The sequence below is a fragment of the Gorilla gorilla genome, chromosome X (genome assembly GCF_029281585.2).
Source record: "Gorilla gorilla gorilla isolate KB3781 chromosome X, NHGRI_mGorGor1-v2.1_pri, whole genome shotgun sequence".
NCBI classification, from domain to species: domain Eukaryota; kingdom Metazoa; phylum Chordata; class Mammalia; order Primates; family Hominidae; genus Gorilla; species Gorilla gorilla.
In genome coordinates, this window is record NC_073247.2 from 51,818,677 (window position 1) to 51,837,253 (window position 18,577).

General features: G+C 44.4%; 1 protein-coding gene across 1 annotated transcript in view; it reads left to right on the plus strand.

The window, feature by feature from the left end:
• Positions 1 to 989: 989 nt before the first annotated feature.
• Positions 990 to 18,577, plus strand: part of NYX (nyctalopin) — a 32,336-nt gene continuing 14,748 nt past the window's right edge. The window contains exons 1-2 of the mRNA XM_063703000.1: positions 990 to 1,163; positions 1,496 to 1,573. Coding sequence (XP_063559070.1) covers positions 1,537 to 1,573 — 37 coding nt within the window. The 5' untranslated portion in view covers positions 990 to 1,163; positions 1,496 to 1,536. The remainder of the gene's footprint in view (positions 1,164 to 1,495; positions 1,574 to 18,577) is intronic.

Genomic DNA, 18,577 nt, shown 5'->3' on the forward strand with positions numbered 1-18,577 from the left:
AGATGCTGGCCGGGCGCGGTGGTTCACGCCTGTAATCCCAGCACTCTGGGAGGCCGAGGCGGGTGGATCACAAGGTCAAGAGATCAAGACCATCCTGGTCAACATGGTGAAACCCCGTCTCTACTAAAAATACAAAAAATTAGCTGGGCATGGTGTAGTCCCAGCTACTCAGGAAGCTGAGGCAGGGGAATCGCTTGAACCCAGAAGGTGGAGGTTGCAGTGAGCCAAGATTGTGCCACTGCACTCCAGCCTGGGCGACAGAGTGAGACTCCATCTCAAAAAAAAAAAAGCAGATGCTGATTCAACAGGTCTGGGGCGGGGGGTAGAAGGCGCTGAGATTCTGTGTTCCTAACGAGCTCTCAGGTACTGCTGCTGGTCCACCGGCCACACTGAGTAGCCAGGGCCTAAACTGAGTCCTGGTAGGTTTCAGAAACCTCAGCCAGATTCTGAAGGTCCCATTCCTGGACCCACTGCCTTAGGCCACCACTACCAGCCCTAACCCCAATGGGAACCTCTTGCCTTCTTGTAGTGGAAGGACTCTCTCCAGTCCGTTTTTGTATCATTCACCATCAACCACTTCAAAGAAAGGAAATCAGCAGCCTGCATTTTGGGGAAACATTTTAAGCTGTCCTGTCCCTTCTCCAGCTCTCCAAGTTATATAATGCGTCCTTGTTGAAAATGCTGATAATACTGTTTGGGTGGCAGGAAGCCAATTTCAGGCTACATATTGCTTGGGGCTGGGGCTGGGGTCAGAGAACGGGGCAGGGTCTGGGGAAGGTTTAAGGAGAGAAAGGGGCCAGGCAGATGGAGAGAGGACAGGAGGGCCAGGGTGGTCAAGGCCCGGGGATAAAGCCGATTGGTATGTCAGCAAAATCTGTCACTGGCTTTAGTGATTCGAAAGGCAGACACATTCTTTCATCTCTGTTAATCCTCATCTGATACAGAGGATTTTCCTGCCATTAAATCTGGAGAAAGAAAAATAAGCACTCAAACCTGCACAAGCAACTGTTTCTCTTCAACCCTTGCTCCCGTCCCCCCACCCCCACCTTTACTTCTCTCTCAAACCATTTTTAGCATCTGTGGCTGCCTGATTTGGGAGATGGATGGGCTGAGGGAGTGGAGGGGGACCTCAGAGGAGCAGGACCAGGGAGACTCCCAGGACGGTAAGCAACATTTGAGGACCATTCACTAACGCTTCTCTGCAGGGGTTTCCTCTCCATCCATTTCCTTGCTGGGTTGTCAGTGATGCCATCTGAGTTGCTGTCAGGGCTGTAGCCTGACAAAGGGTTTCCTAATAGATCCAAGCTGTCCATTTGCGGGGAGCTTCTGATTGCCTGTTGTTACTGGTTTCTCTTAGCCCAACACCAGGGTCATTAAGAAGGAAGAAATGTGAGGAAGAAAGAAAGGCAGGGCATTCAGGAAGAAGTGTGGAGGCATGGGAGGGTTCTCATGGGGCCCTCCTGGGCACTGGGTGACCTGTCCTTTCTCCCCTCAGATAGGGATCCCACGGCTGGGTGGTCCTAAGCCACTGGGTGGATGAAAGGCCGAGGGATGTTGGTCCTGCTTCTGCATGGTGAGTTCTCCTGCCGGTGGGTGCAGGGGTTGGGAAGAGGGGTGGAAGCCACAGAGCTTCTGCCCAAAGAGTCTTTAAAGTGGCTTCCGGGACAGCGGTATCTGGACACTTCTGATCAGGTTTCACTGACCCTGTGATCGTTGGGGAGGGGATAGAGAAAGCAAGAAAACAGCAGGTGGTGGGGATTTTTGTTTGCTAAAAACAAAACTCCTGAGCCGAATATATGAAATAGTCCTCTTGGTGATTTTCTTATTCTAATTTCAGATATGAATTCATTGGCGTGATAACCAAAAGCTACAGTGCTACAGTGTTTTTTTTTTGTTTTGTTTTTGGAGACGGAGTCTCGCTCTGTCACCCAGGCTGGAGTACAGTGGTGCGATCTCGGCACACTGCAAGCTCCGCCTCCCGGGTTCACGCCATTCTCCTGCCTCAGCCTCCCGAGTAGCTGGGAGTACAGGTGCCCGCCACCACGCATGGCTAATTTTTTGTATTTTTAGTAGAGACGGGGTTTCACCATGTTAGCCAGGATGGTCTCGATCTCCTGACCTCGTGATCTGCCCGCCTCGGCCTCCCAAAGTGCTGGGATTACAGGCGTGAGCCACCGTACAGTGGTTTTTTCTTTTCTTTTCTTTTTTTTTTTTTTGAGACAGAGTCTCACTCTCGCCCAAGCTGGGGTGCAGGGGCATGGATCTCGGCTCACTGCAACCTCCGCCTCCCGGGTTCAAGTGATTCTCGTGCCTCAGCCTCCTGAGTAGCTGGAACTATAGGCACCTGCCACCACGCCCTGCTAATTTTTTGTATTGTTAGTAAAGACGGGGTTTCGCCATATTGCCCAGGCTGGTCTTGAACTCCTGACCTCAGGTGATCTGCCTGTCTCGGCCTCCCAAAGTGCTGGGATTACAGGCGTGAGCCACCGTACAGTGGTTTTTTCTTTTCTTTTCTTTTCTTTTTTTTTTTTGAGACAGAGTCTCACTCTCGCCCAAGCTGGGGTGCAGTGGCATGGATCTTGGCTCACTGCAACCTCCGCCTCCCGGGTTCAAGTGATTCTTGTGCCTCAGCCTCCTGAGTAGCTGGAACTATAGGCACCTGCCACCACGCCCAGCTAATTTTTTGTATTGTTAGTAAGGACGGGGTTTCGCCATATTGCCCAGGCTGGTCTTGAACTCCTGACCTCAGGTGATCTGCCTGTCTCGGCCTCCCAAAGTGCTGGGATTGCAGGCATGAACCACCGTGCCCGGCCTACAGTGGTTTCTAATCACATTATTTTAAGCTCATTTAGTTAAAAACAAAAGTCCCTTTAAAAAACCACCTTCCTAAAGGAAAAAGAAAAAATGAAAAATGCCTTGGAATTATAGGATTATGGATATTGAAGTTATTTTTCAAAGTTTCTTGCTCTGTTATGTGCACTTTAATATACCAAGAAGACTCATTATGAAATATTTTCCCTGGCTCTAGCTGTTCCAATCTGACTGAGATAGCCCAAGGAAAAATCCTTTAAATTCTTCAGTAAATGATTCTACACAAAGAATCTGTTTTTTTCTGACCCTCAAGTGAATTTAATTATTTGAGACATGATGATCTATGTAATAGACCTCTGTATGCGATGCTGATAGAGAACATTTTACCAGATCATCTAAAACAGGAGTAATGGAGTTTTCTTCCTCTTTATTCCACCTTTTCAAAAACCGGAACTTGCTCTGTTCAGTCAACCAACAGGCATACACTGTGTGCCTTCAAAACGCTCGAGAGATATTTATGAGGGATATAATAGCATGCTCTTTGTCCTTGAGAAAATTCTTTTATAAGAGATTCAATAAATAAGCAATAAAAAAATTGGAGCAAGGCACATGGAACACTGTGATAAATAGGACGTGACTTCCTACCTCGAGGAAGTTCTAAAGAACAGAGGTTGATATTTATATAATTACTAACAGTCAACTTCTTGCCATTCCTCCTACCTTGAAAAAAAAAAGAAACTTGATTGACTCATTGGGGCACAATGTTTGCTTCCAACAGCCAGTATCATTTTAAACGTGCACCAAAAGCTCTACCGTTCCTCACAGAAAGCAGACAGTATTCATAGCCTGCACACTTCAAAACAGGAACTGTCCCTGCTACAGAAACCCGAAATATATCCAGACTTCTTGTGACAAGTTGGAGAGCTCAGCGGTGACATCATTTGCTAACAATAGATGCACTTAAAATTAATGACCATCTTCACATCCCCTGGCACTTTAATTTAAAACACACTCTAGCAAGCACAGAGAATATTTCTCTGACTGCGAGTCACAAGCAATACGGACAATATGTTCCCGAGAAGCAGGCAGGGATAGTGCTCTACCTCCTTGGCCAGAAAAAAAATGACTACGTGAGCCTCACAAAACAACACCTTGGAGAAATCAGAAGTGGCTCGCAGCAGGGAAATTTGGGGCAAGAGAAATTCTCCTCTGGACACACAGGGCTCCTGGAAGTGCCCCACTTCTCAGATGCATAAGTGCAAATACCTCTACCTCCTCCCCCCATGTTAACCCCTGGGGTCTTCCCACTGTTCACAGCATAATATCTGAACCCCTTAACTTCCTTTACAGGGTCTTTCACATGTGACTTCCTCTACACTGAGTCTTCAAAGAGAGTCAGGGGTTGTGTGTTTGTGTTTTTTGTGTGTGTTTCTTTTGAGACAGGGTCTCGCTCTGTTGCCCAGGCTGGAGTGCAGTGGCATGATCTCGGCTCACTGCAACCTCTGCCTCCCGGGTTCAAGTGATTCTCGTGCCTCAGTCTCCAGAGTAGCTGGGATGCACCACCACCACACCTGGTTAATTTTTGTATGTTTAGTAGTGATGGGGTTTCACCATGTTGGCCAGGCTGGTCTTGAACTCATGGCCTCAAGTGATCTGCCTGCCTTGGCCTTCCAAAGTGCTGGGATTACAGGTGTGAGCCACTGTGCCCCACCAAGATTTGCATTTTAAAGGAAGTCTATAGGAAAATAAAATCACGATGAGGTGCCACTCACACAACTAGAATGGCTACATTTTTTTTTTTTTTTTTGAGACAGGGTCTCACTCTGTTGACCAGGCTGAAGTGCAGTGGTACTATCTCGACTCACTGCAACCTCTGCCTCCTGGGTTCAAGTGATTCTCATGCCTCAGCCTCCTGAGTAGCTGGGATTGCTGGCGTGAGCCACCACACCTGGCATATATATATATATATATATATATATATATTTTTTTTTTTTTATTTTTTTTATTTTTTTTTTTTTTTGGTATTTTTAGTAGAGAGGGGGTTTCGCCATGTTGGCCAGGCTGGTCTTGAACTCCTGACCTCAAGTGATCTGCCCACCTCGGCCTCCCAAAGTGCTGGGATTACAGGTGTGAGCCACCACGCCCAGCCATAATTTTTGCATTTTTAGTAGAGATGGGGTTTTGCCATGTTGGCCAGGCTGGTCTCAAACTCCTGGCCTCAAGTGACAGGCTCAAGTGAGGCTGCCTCGGCCTCCCAAAGTGCTGGGATTAGAGGTGTGAGCCACAATGCCCAGCCAAGAATGGCTACAAATTAAAACACTGACAACAGCAAATGTTGGTGAGAATGTGGAGTAACTGGAACTCCCATACATTGCTGCTGGGAATGTATAATGGTGCAACCATTTTGAAGAACTGTTTGGTAGTTTCTTAGAAAGTGAAATACATACTTATCATATAACTCAGCCATCCCACTCCTAGATAAATGAGAAACAAAAACACATGTCACAGCTTTAGTCACGATAGGCTGAAACTAGAAGCAATGCAAATGTCCATCAACAGGTGAGTGAATAAACAAATTGAGGCACCTCTATCCAGGGAAATACTGCTCAGCAATAGAAAGGAATGATCAACTGATATTCATGACCACATGGATGAACTTTACAGAAGGTTGTGCAAAATAAGCATTTGATTTCATTTCCTTTTGAGACAGAGTCTTGCTCTGTTGTCCAGGCTGGAGTGCAGTGGCGTGATCTTGGCTCACTGCAACCTCTGCCTCCCGGGTTCACGTGATTCTTGTGCCTCAGCCTCCTGAGTAGCTGGGATTACAGGTGCCCCCCACCATGCTCTGCTAATTTTTGTATTTTTAATAGGCATGGGGTTTTGTCATGTTGGCCAGGCTGTTTTCGAACTCCTGACCTCAGGTGATCCACCTGTCTCGGCCTCCCAAAGTGCTGGGATTGCATGCGTGAGCCACTGCACCCAACCTTGATTTCATTTCTGTAAAGTTCTAAAACAGGCAAAACTAATCTATAGTTCAGAAAGCAGGTCAGTGGTTGCCTGGAGCCAGGGGTGGGAAAAGGACTGAAGTCAAAGGAGCCTGAGGAAACTTTCTGGGTGGTAGAAATGTTTTAAGTCTTTTTGCTGTTGCTGTTGTTGTTGTTGTTGTTCTGAGACAGGGTCTTGCTCTGTTGCCCAGACTGGAGTGTAGTGGTGCAATTATGGCTCACTGCAACCTCAACCTCCTGGGCTCAAAGGATCCTCCCACCTCAGCTTCCCGAGTAGCTGGGACTAAATGTGCACCACCATGCCTGGCTAATTTTTGTTTTTTGTTGTAGAGATGGGGTTTCGCCATGTTGCCCTGGCTGGTCTTGAACTCGTGACCTCAAGCAATTCTCCTGCCTCGGCCTCCCAAAGTGCTGGGTGCCCAGCCAGAAATGTTCTAAGTCTTGATTGGGGTGGTGGTTACACAGGCATGTGTACATTTATTATACTTACTGAACTGCACGCTTAAAATGGGTACATTTTATTGTAAGTAAAGTATACCTTAATCAACTTGATTTAAAAGAAAAAATGAAGGCTGGAGGGAGAGAGTGGCTGTACCAGAAGCAGAAAAAATGCTTCACTGTCCACAGTCAGGCACTGTGGTATATCAGGCAACATGTATGTGAGATTCATCAACGTTATTACATGGATTAGAATAGTTTTTCCTTTTGAATGCCTAGTAATATTCATTTGTACAGATTGACTGGTTAGTTTATCCATTCCCCTATTGTCGGGTGTTTGTTTCCAGTTTGAGGTGATTGTTAATATTTAGGCCTGGAGGCCTTTCTGGGGCCTTGCATTCTTCTCCTTAGATGGGACAGATGTTCATCTTCAAGTTTCACCAGGCCTGTGAGGCTACCAGCACACCACCCCTCTGGAAACATTGATTTCTCCATCCCTTATGACACGTTAGTCGGCAAAACTGCAGCTCGAATCCTTTCTTTCCTGTCACAAAAGGTACCTGCATGGGGTGAAAACCAAGTTCTGGGGTCACAGGAGGCCAGAGGCCACAGCATGGTCTCCGCCTCCGCACTTCTGTTTCCTCCAGCCAGTCTTGTTTTGAAGATCCAGCATTGGGTTTTGGTCCGAGGAGCCACTTGGTAGCATTTGCCAAGAATGGAAGGAGAGTGATTTCTAGAGCCAAGGTAGCTAAATAGATTTTGCTGAAACCAGAAATTTGACCATGTTTTCCCTTGCTATTTTTGGTTTCATAAGGCTCAAGTTCTTTTAAAACAATGAGAATAAAGAAACATTCCAATCTCAGTCTGTGGTTAGAAACACCAAGTGGCTGTTCTCCTAGCAAACCTCAAGGTGGGAAAGCACATATTTGAAAAGCCGAGGGCTTAGGAAAGAGAAACTGCTCAGATGGTCTGCATTAGACCTCATTATGCGGGTGCCTGAGGCTGGCCATCCCTGCCTCCTTGCAGCTCGGGGGCTGGCCAGGACACCCGATAGGGACACACAAGCAGGGAGCCATTTCTGGTGTTTATTTTCCCAGATTCAGGGACGCCTTGTAACATTTTTAAAAAACTGAAGGAAAATTCACACAAGATAAAATTAACCATTTAACTATCTTATTTTCTTCTTCTTCTTCTTCTTTTTTTTGTTTTTTTTTTTTTTTTTTGAGATAGAGTCTTGCTCTGTCGCCCAGGCTGGAGTGCAGTGGTGCGATCTCTGCTCACTGCAACCTCCGCCTCCCAGGTTCAAGCTATTCTCATGCCTCAACCTCCTGAGTAGCTGGGACTACAGGCATGCACCACCATGCCCAGCTAATTTTTATATTTTTAGTAGAGACAGGGTTTTGCCATGTTGGCCAGGCTGGTCTCAAACTCCTGACCTCAGGTGATCCGCCCGCCTTGGCCTCCGAAAGTGCTGGGATTACAGGCGTGAGCCACCACACCCAGCCCATTAACCATCTTAAAGTGTACAATTTGGTGGCATCCAGCACATTGTCAATGTTGTGCAACCATCGCCTCTACCTAGTTCCAAGACATGTTAGTCTCCCCAAAAGCAAACCCAATGTCTATTAAGCAGTCACTCCCCATTCTTCCCTCTCCTCAGCCCCTGACAGCCATTAATCTACTTTGTGTCTTTATGGATTGGCATATTCAGGACATTTCCTATAAAGGGAATCATAAAGTATGTGGCATTGTATGACTGGCTTCCGTCACTCAGCATGTTTCGGAGGTCCATCCATGTTGTAGCATGTGTCAGTCCTTCATTCCTTTTTTTTGTTTGTTTTTGAGACAGGGTCTCGCTTTGTCACCCAAGCTGGAGTGCAGTGGCAAGATCACAGCTCACTGCAGCCTGGACCTCCCAGGCTCAAGAGATTCTCCTGCCTCAACCCCCCAAGTAGCTGGGACTAGAGGCACACTCCACCAAGCCCAGCTAATTTTTATATTTTTAGTAGAGATGGGGTTTCACCATGTTGCCAAGGCTGGTCTTGAACCCCTGGACTCAAGCAATCTGCCTGCCTTGGCCTCTCAAAGTGTTGGGATTATAGGCGTGAGCCACCATGCCAGGCCTTCATTCCTTTTTAAGGCCAAATAATATTCCATTGTATAGTTATGCCACATTTGCTTATCCATCCATTGGCTGATGGACATTTGTTGTTTCTACCTTGGTCTGTTGTGAATAATGCTGCTGTGAACGTGCATGTGCAACTGTCTCTTTGAGACCTTGCTGTCAATTCCTTTAGGCATATGCCTAGGCATGGAATTGCTAGGTCATATAGTAATTCTACATTACACTTTGTAACTCTTTATATCACACAGATGAATCCCATTTTTATAAAATTGGTGCATCTAGACCCTTGATTTTTGACTTTGGCTGCATATGGTAATCACCTGTGGAGCTTTAAACATACCAATGCCTGATCCCACCCCTGAAGATTCTGATGTAATTGATCTGATGTATGGCCTGGGCACTGTGAGTTTTCAAAGCTCCACAAGGTGATTCTAATGTTCAGCCCTGGAAATGAACCATCCTAGACTCCAGACTCCTCTTTACAGCCTATCCCTAGTAATAGCTTCAGTATTCTGACAACTGGTGTCTTGCTTTCCATTCTAGGGCAGATTTCCACATGGTCCCTTTTTTTTTTGAGATGGAGTCTCACTCTGTTGCCCAGGCTGGAGTGCAGTGGCGTGATCTCAGCTCACTGCAACCTCTGCCTCCCGGGTTCAAGCAATTCCTCTGCCTCAGCCTCCGGAGTAGTTGGGACTACAGGTGCATGCCACCATGCCTGAATAATTTTTTGTATTTTCAGTAGAGACGGGGTTCACCATATTGGCCAGGCTGGTCTTGAACTCCTTACCTTGTGATCCACCTGCCTCAGCCTCCCAAAGTGCTGGGATTACAGGTGTGAGCCACCGCACCCGGCTGATCCTTTTTTTTTTAAGATGGGCTCTCACTCTGTCACCTAGGCTGGAGCACAGTGGCACAGGCACAGCTCACTGTAGCCTCGACCTCCTTGGCTCAAGCAATCCTCCCACCTCAGCCTCCCAAGTAGCTAGGAGTACAGGTGTGCATCACCACGCCTGGCTAATTTTTGTATTTTTTGTAGAGATGAGGTCTTGCCATGTTGCCCAGGCTCATCCTGAACTTCCAGGCTCAAGTGATCTTCCCACCTTGGCTTCCCAAAGTGCTGGGATCACAGGCATGAGCCACTGCACCTGGCCTCCACATGGTCTTTGAAGGATTTGTGCCTTAGTGAGGTTTAATCTTGTGACAAGAATGGTTCATAAGAGCCCACAACTAGCTTGGGCCAGTGTTTTCACAGCTGTGTCAAGCAACGAGACACATCAGTCCCCCATAACTGTCTACAAATTACAGATGAGGAAACTGAGAGACAGAGGTTGTCTGAGGTTTTTTTTTTTTTTTTTTTTTTTTTTTCTTTTGAGACAGAGTCTCACTCTGTTGCCCAGGCTGGAGTAAAGTGTTGCAATCTCGGCTCACTACAACCTCCGCCTCCTGGATTCAAGTGATTCTCCTGCCTCAGCCTCCTGAGTAGCTGGGATTACAGGCGCCCACCACCATGCCTGGCTAATTTTTTGTGTTTTTAGTGGAGACAGGGTTTCACCGTGTTGGTCAGGCTGGTCTCGAACTCCTGACCTCAGGTGATCTGCCTGCCTCGGCCTCCCAAAGTGCTAGGATTACAGGCATGAGTCACTGCGCCCAGCCTGAGGATTTTTTTTTTTTTTTAAAGCAGTATGACAGAACAGGGATGAGAGTGTCCTCAGAGTTTATGAGAGAACTAGGTCAAGAGGCTGTGCCCTCAGGGTGAGTATTTTAAGACCGAATGTTCTGGAAAGCCTTGCATGTGAATCCCGGGGTGATGACAGAGGCTGGCTGAGTAGGGACCTGTCATGAGCCCAGGGCAGTCCTGCTACACTTATTTCTCATCTTCCCCTCCCTACCTCAGACTGGGAAAAAAAAGCACTGAAGCCTTTTTCCGATTTCCAGATGGATCCTTCCCCAAAATACCGGTGCAAGAAGAGAAATTGCTAAGCAACTGCCAAATGAGTTTCACCTTCTCTTTTCACAAACTGTAATCTTTATTTTTAATGTGGTAAATGTTTTTCTGGCCAAGGTATTCCCATGGAACCCAGCTCTGAATAGCCAAGGAGATTCGTTTTTGGAATGATCACTGCTGATTCTGGGAGAGGCTATTTTTTCATTTGGATTCAGCAAAACCAGGGATGTCCTAAACAGTGTTTGATATGATGTTATATATTTCCTGTCAGCCAATGGGGAGCAGTTTCCTTTTGGTTGAGGGGTGCTGCATGGTCCTGAATTTGAGTTTTCTTTGCCAAGGTGAAGAGGTCACTGGCTGGGTGCGGTGGCTCATGCCTGTAATCCCAGCACTTTGGGAGGCTGAGGAGAGCGGATCACTTGACCAGGCGGTTCAAGACCAGCCTGGTCAACATGGTGGAACCCCGTTTCTACTAAAAATACAAAAATTAGTTGGGCGTCATGGTGCGTGCCAGTAGTCCCAGCTACTTGGGAGACTAGGCAGGAGAATCGCTTGAACCCGGGAGGCAGAGGTTGCAGTGAGCTGAGATCCTGCCATTGCATCACGTGGTTCTTCAGGAAAAGGAGGAGAGGCCAGGAAGAGGGAGATGGTTCTAGAGAGATTAAGGGAGCCTGTCTGATTCAGGTTATTGCTCAGGACTCTTGTTGCAAAGCATCTACTCTAGGTCGTTGAAGCCAAGAAGGAGTTTACTTAGGGACATTAGGTATTCTCAGGCTTCCTACTAGAGGCCACACTGCCCAGAGCAATGCCTAAACCAGGAAGTGCGCAGCTCCAGCAAAAATCCTGTGGCCACTGCCATTGGTGGCCATACCTGGCAGCTCCAGGGAATCATGTTGGGTACTGGGTGCCAGAAATGCAAGCCTAAAAGCCTCTGCCATCATTCTGGCCAGACACTGGTTTCTGCCTGGTGCCTACTTCTGAATCCAAGTCTTACTGGGTGTCTGATTGACAAAGCTATGTCGCATGCCTGAGCCCTAACTGTAAAGGGAGTTGAGAAAGAGAGTTTCCGGCTTCCATCTTGAGGAGGCAGGACATATGATGTTGGAAATTCTCTAAATGTAGAAAGAGTGCTTAAAAGGTACTCAGGAGCCAGAACACATGCTATGGTCTGAATGTTTCTGACCCCCATTCCCCACCCAATTTATATATTGAACCCAACTCCCCAAGATGATGGTATTAGGAGGTGGTGCCTTTAGGAGGGGATTAGGTCCTGAGAGTGGAGCCCTCATGAATGGAATTAGTGCCCTCATAAAAGAGGCCTCAGAGGCCAGGTGTGGTGGTTCATGCCTGTAATCCCAGCACTTTGGGAGGCTGAGGTGGGTGGATCACCTGAGCTCAGGAGTTCACACCAGCATGGGCAACATGGTGAAACCCCATCTCTATTAAAAATACAAAATTACCTGGGCATGGTGGCACATGCCTGTAATCCCAGCTACTCGGGAGGCTGAGGCAGAAGAATTGCTTGAACCCGGGAGGCGGAGGTTGCAGTGAGCCGAGATCATGCCATTGCACTCCAGGCTTGGGCAACAAGAACGAAACTCCATCTCAAAAAAAAAAAAAGGCCTCAGAGAGCTCCCTTGCCCCTTCTACCATGTGAGAACACAGTGAGAAGACAACTGTCTATGAACCAAGAAGTGGGCCCTTGGCAGACGCAGAATCTGCCTTGCTCTTGGATTTTCCAGCCTCCAGAACTGTGAGAAATCAATTTCTGTTGTTTGTAAGCCACCGAGTCTACGGTAGTGTGTTATGGCAGCCTGAACTGATTAAGACAATATACCAGCTTCTTCACCTTGCCCTTGGCTCCTGCTCCCCCCTAACTTTGACCTGCACATGGCTTTGGTACAAACTCCAGCCCCAAAGCTAGACAGGTTGGTGCTCACATGACCTTACTGACTAGTTATTCACTGCCTATTCCATTTTCACGGAGAAAGAATGAATCTGATTAGCTCTGTTTAGGTCAAAGTGTTTAACTGCAGTGCAAACAGCTGTAGTTTGGAGGAGATGGCAGAGACACATGGGGCTCTGAGTAGGGTATTTTTTTCTTAGAGGCAGTGGCTGGCAACACCTGCTGTCAGACCGTGGAAAATGAAAGCTACAAGGGCTCTCAAAGACCAGGATGTGCAGTGTCTTAGTCTATTTCGTGCTGCTGTAACAATACTAGAGACTGGGCAATTTATAAAGAACAGATATTTATATCTTACATTTCTGGAGGTTGGGAAGTCCAGGATTGAGGGGCTCACATCAAGTAAAAGCCTTCCTGTGGCGCCATCCCATGGTGGAAGGTGGAAGTGTGAGAGAGCAAGATGGGGCTGAACCTGCTTTTATAACAAATCTACTTTTGCAATAATGACATCAATTCATTCACGAGAGCAGAGGTCTTACGACCTAACCACCTCTTAAAGAGCCCACCTCTCAACACTACTGCAGTGGGGTTTAAGTCTCCAACACGTGAACTTAGGAGGACATATTCAAACCATAGTATGCAGTTTCTTCAGTTTACAGTTAAAGCAATGAAAGCTCAGAAAGGCTAGGTGTGTGGGGTGGGAGATAGTACAGTATAGTGAAAAACAAACAAAGGTTGGCATCATTTAACCGTCCTGAACCTCAGTTTCCTCTTTCATGAGAAGAGAAGAATAATCCTTATCTTGCATGGCTGTCATATTAAATGGAATAATGTCTATGGCAAGCTTAGCCCTGAGCAAATTCTTTTTGAGACGGAGTCTCACTCTATTGCCCAGGCTGGAGTGCAGTTGTATGATCTTGGCTCACTGCAGCCTCTGCCACCCAGGTTCAAGTGATTCTCCTACCTCAGCCCCTCTCCCCCTGAGTAGCTGGGACTACAGGTGCGTGCCACCATGCCCAGCTAATTTTTGTATTTTTAGTAGAGATGGGGTTTCACCATGTTGGCCAGGCTGGTCTCAAACTCCTGACCTCAAGTGATCCACCCACCTCAGCCTCCCAAAGTGCTGGGATTACAGGCATGAGCCACCACACCCAGCCCTGAGCAAATTCTTATTAAAAGCTGGTTGTTGGCCAGGCGTAGTGGCTCACGCCTGTAATCCCAGCACTTTGGGAGACCAAAGTGGGCAGATCACTTGAGGTCAGGAGTTCGAGACCAGCCTGGCCAACGTGGTGAAACCCCGCCTGTACCAAAAATTCACAAAAAATTAGCCAGGTGTGGTGGCAGGTGCCTGTAGTCCCAGCTACTTGGGAGGCTGAGGCAGGAGAATCACTTGAACCCGGGAGGTGGAGGTTGCAGTGAGCTGAGACGGTGCCACTGCACTCCAGCCTGGGCAACAGAGCGAGACTCCGTCTCAAAAAACAACAACAACAACAACAACAACAAAGTTCGTTGTTTTAAGAGCAAAAGAAACCCATACAATTTAATTAATTTGAGTAGCATTATACATGTTCATATTACCCAGATAACATATGTTACCACAGTACCTAAACTATGTCCTGTAGATATTTGCTGTCATTTGGGGGTGCTTCCATCTGTAGGTCTTGTTCTGTTGAGCTGCCCCGAGCCACTCCCAGCAGCTCTGTTCTAGGACTGCATGTAAATGTCATCATATAGGCTGGGTGTGGTGGCTTACGCCTGTAATCTCAGCACTTTGGGAGGCTGAGGCAGGTGGATCTCCTGAGGTCAGGAGTTCGAGACCAGCCTGACCAACATGGTGAAACTCCATCTCTACTAAAAATACAAAAATTATCTGGGTGTGGTGGTGGGTGCCTGTAATCCCAGCTACTCGGGAGGCTGAGGCAGAAGAATCACTTGAACCCAGGAGGCGGAGGTTGCAGTGAGCCGAGATCACACCACTATACTCCAGGCTGGGCAACAGAGCAAGACTCTGTCTTGGGGAAAAAAAAAAGAAAAGAAAAAAGAAAACAAAAAGTCATTGTATAGTATGTTTCTTTTGTGTCAAGTTTCTCTTAACATGTTTTTATTGCTTGTATCAGTAGTTTGTTCCTTTTATTGCTGAGTAGTATTCTACTGTACAAATAAATTATAATCTATTTCTGCATTCTACTGTTGGGTAATTTCTACTTTTTATCAATTATAAATTAGCCTCTATGAACACTCTTCTATAGTCTTTTTGTGGACTTTTTTTTTTTTTCATTTCTCTTGGGCAAATACCTAGGAGTGGAATTGCTGAGTCATATGATAGGCATATGTTTAGCTTTAATAGATATTGCCAAAGTTTTACAAAGCTATTGAGCTATTTTACACTCCCATTGACTATGTGAAAGAATCTAGTTTTTCTCCATCCTCATCAACATATGGGGTTATCAGTCTTTTGAATTTTAGCAGAAAATCTCACTGCAGTTTTAATTTGCATTTCTCTGATGGCTAATGATGCTGAGCACCTTTTCATGTGCTTAATGGCCATGTAATATATTCTTTTCCTTTTTTTTTTTTTTTTGAGACAAGGTTTCACTTTGTCACCTAGGCTGGAGTGCGGTGGTGCCATCTCAGCTCACTGCAGCCTCTGCCTCCTGGGTTCAAGCAATTCTCCTGCCTCAGCCTCTTGAGTAGCTGGGATTACAGGCACCCGCTACCACGTCCGGCTAATTTTTGTATTTTTAGCAGAGACGGGGTTTCGCCATGTTGGCGGGGCTGTTCTTGAACCCCTGACCTCAAGTGATCCGCCCACCTCGGCCTCCCAAAGTGTTGGGATTCCAGGCGTGAGCCACCGCACCCAGCCTATTCTTTTGTTAAGCATTCAAGTCTTTTATCCATTTTTTAAAAATAAATTTTAAAAAATTTTATTCTTTTTCTTTGCTGGCAAAGTGAAAGCAATCACCGATTTTTACTTAGTTGTCTTTTCATTATTCATTTGTAGGAGTTATTTTTACATTCTGTATAGTCATATATATAACACATACATACATATATACAATTCATATTTAAAGTGTATCCTCACGAAACCATCACCGCAATCAAGATAATGAACATATCCATCACCCCCAAGAATCATGCCCCATTATAATCTCTCCCTCCTACCCTTCTTTGCCTCCCTACTCATCCCCAGGCAACCCCTGATCTTTCTGTTACTATAGATTAGTTTACAGTTTCTAGAATTTTATGTAAGTGGAGTCACACAGTATGTATTCCTTTTTTTTTTTTTTTTTTTGGTCTGGCTCCTTTCACTCAGCAGAATTATCTGTCACGTGATTCATCCATGTTGCAGGTATCAATAGTCATTCCTTTTTTTTTGGCAATTTTAACATTATTTTTTTCTCTTTCATTTTTTAAAATTTTCATAGGTTTTTGGGGAACAGGAGGTATTTGGTTACATGAGTAAGTTCTTTAGTGGTGATTTGTGATATTTTGGTGCAGTCATCACCTGAGCAACAAATACTAAACCCAAATTATAGTCTTTTATCCCTCACCCCCTCCCACCCTTTCCCTCTGAGTCCCCAAAATCCACTGTATCATTCTCATGCCTTTGCATCCTTATAGCTTAGCTCCCACTTATGAGTGAGAACGCATGATATTTGGTTTTCCATTCCTGAGTTACTTCACTTAGAATAATAGTCTCCAGTCCCATCCAGGTTGCTGTGAATGCCATTAATTTATTCCTTTTTATGGTTGAGTAATATTCCGTCATATATATATATATACACACATATATATACACATATACACATATATATACATATATACACATATATATACATATATATACACATATATATACATATATACACATATATATACACATATACACACATATATACATATATACACATATATACATATATACACACATATATACATATATACACATATATATACATATATACACATATATACATATATACACATATATACATATATATACACATATATACACATATATACATATATACACATATATACCTATATACACATATATACATATATACACATATATACATATATACATATATATATACACATATACATATATACATATATATATACACACATATATATACATATATACACATATATGCATATATACACATATATACATATATACACATATATACATATATACACATATATACATATATACACATATATACATATATATACATATAGATATACACATATATATACATATATACATATATACATATATACACACATATATACGTATATATACACATATATACGTATATATACACATATATACGTGTATATATATACACATATATATACACGTATATATATACATATATATATATACGTGTATATATATACACCACAGTTTCTTTATCCACTTGTTAACTGATGGGCATTTGGGGTGGTTCCATATTTTTGCAATTGCGAATTGTGCTGCTATAAACGTGCGTGCAAGTATCTTTTTCGTATAATGACTTCTTTTCCTCTGAGTAGATACCCAGTAGTGGGATTGCTGGATCAAATGATAGTTCTACTTTTAGTTCTTTAAGGGATCTCCACACTGTTTTCCATAGTGGTTGTAGTAGTTTACATTCCCACCAGCAGTGTAGAAGTGTTCCCTGTTCACCACATCCATGCCAGCATCTATTATTTTTTGATTTTTTGATTATGGCCATTCTTGTGGGAGTAAGGTGGTTTTGCGTTGTGGTTTTGATTTGCATTTCTCTGATCATTAATGATGTTGAGCATTTTTTCTTTTTTCTTTTTTTCCTGAGACACAGTCTCACTCTGTCGTCCAGGCTGGAGTGCAGTGGTGCGATCTTGGCTCACTGCGACCTCTGCCTCCTGGGTTCAAGCAATTCTCCTGCCTCAGCCTCCTGAGTAGCTGGGATTACAGGCACGGGCCACCACGCCTGGCTAATTTTTGTATTTTTAGTAGAGACGGGGTTTCACTATATTGGCCAGGCTAGTCTTGAACTCCTGACCTCGTGATCCACCCGCCTCGGCCTCCCAAAGTGCTGGGATTACAGGCATAAGCCTCCGTGCCTGGCCAAGCATTTTTTCATGTTTCTTGGCCATTTGTATATCTTCTTTTGTGAATTATCCAATAGTCATTGCTTTTGATTGCTGAGTAATATTCCACTGTATGGCTATATCATTTGTTTGCCCATTCAACTCTTGATGGACGTTTGCACTGTTTCTAGTTTTGGGCTATTAAGAATAAAGCTGCCAAAGTCTTTGTATAGACATACGCTTTTATTTCCCTAGGAGTAGAATGGCTGGATTATAAGGTAGGCATATGTTTAACTTTTAAAGAAACAACCTCATTGTTTCCAATGTGGAAGTCCCATTTTACATTCCACCGGCAGTGTAAGACAGTCCCACCTGTTCCACATGTTCTCCAACACTTGGCACCTGTTTTAGTCCCTTCGGGCTATTGTATCAAAGTTCCATAAAATGGGTGGCTTATAAGCAACAGAAATGTATTTATCACAATTCTGGAGGCTGGAAGTCCAAGATTGGGGTGCCAGCATGGTTGGGTTCTGGTGATGGCTCTTTTCTGGGCTGCAGGCTGCTGTCTTCTTATAGTATGGCCAGTCTTTCTAATTTTAGCCATTCTAATAGGTGGCTACTTTAATTTGTATCTCCCTAACAACTAATGATGTTGAGCATCTTTTCATGTGCTTATTTATCTTCTATCTTTTTTTGGTGAAATGTTTCTTCAAATATTTTGCCCATTTATTAACTGGATTATTTTCTTATTGAGTTTTGGGAGTTCTTCATATATTTTAAATACAAGTCTTTAATGAGATATGTGACTTACAAATATTTTCTCACAGTCTATTGCCCGTCTTTTCATTCACTTTGCAGTGTCTTTGAAAGAGAAGAAGCTTTAAATTTTGATGAAGTCTAGTTTATTATTATTATTTTTAATTTTATGGTTATTGCTTTTTCTTCTTCTCTCTCTCTTTTTTTTTTGTCCCAAGAAATCTTTACCTACCTCTAGGTAACAAAGATACTCTCCTGTGTTATCTCCACGAAGCTTTGTAAGTTTTAGCTTTTACATTTAGGTTTACGGTCCATCTAAAATGAATTTTGCGTATGGTGTGAGGTAGGTGTTGAGATTCTTTTTACTTTCCAGGGATTACACTATGCATCCTTGTCGTGGTCTACCTTGAATTAATCTTGTATTGCTTCAAGTATAATGTAAGATCCTTATGAGAGTACAATTCAATTCACCTCCCTTCTCATCCTTCATGTAATTGTTGTCATAGTTTTCATTTACGTGTTTTAAACTCCAC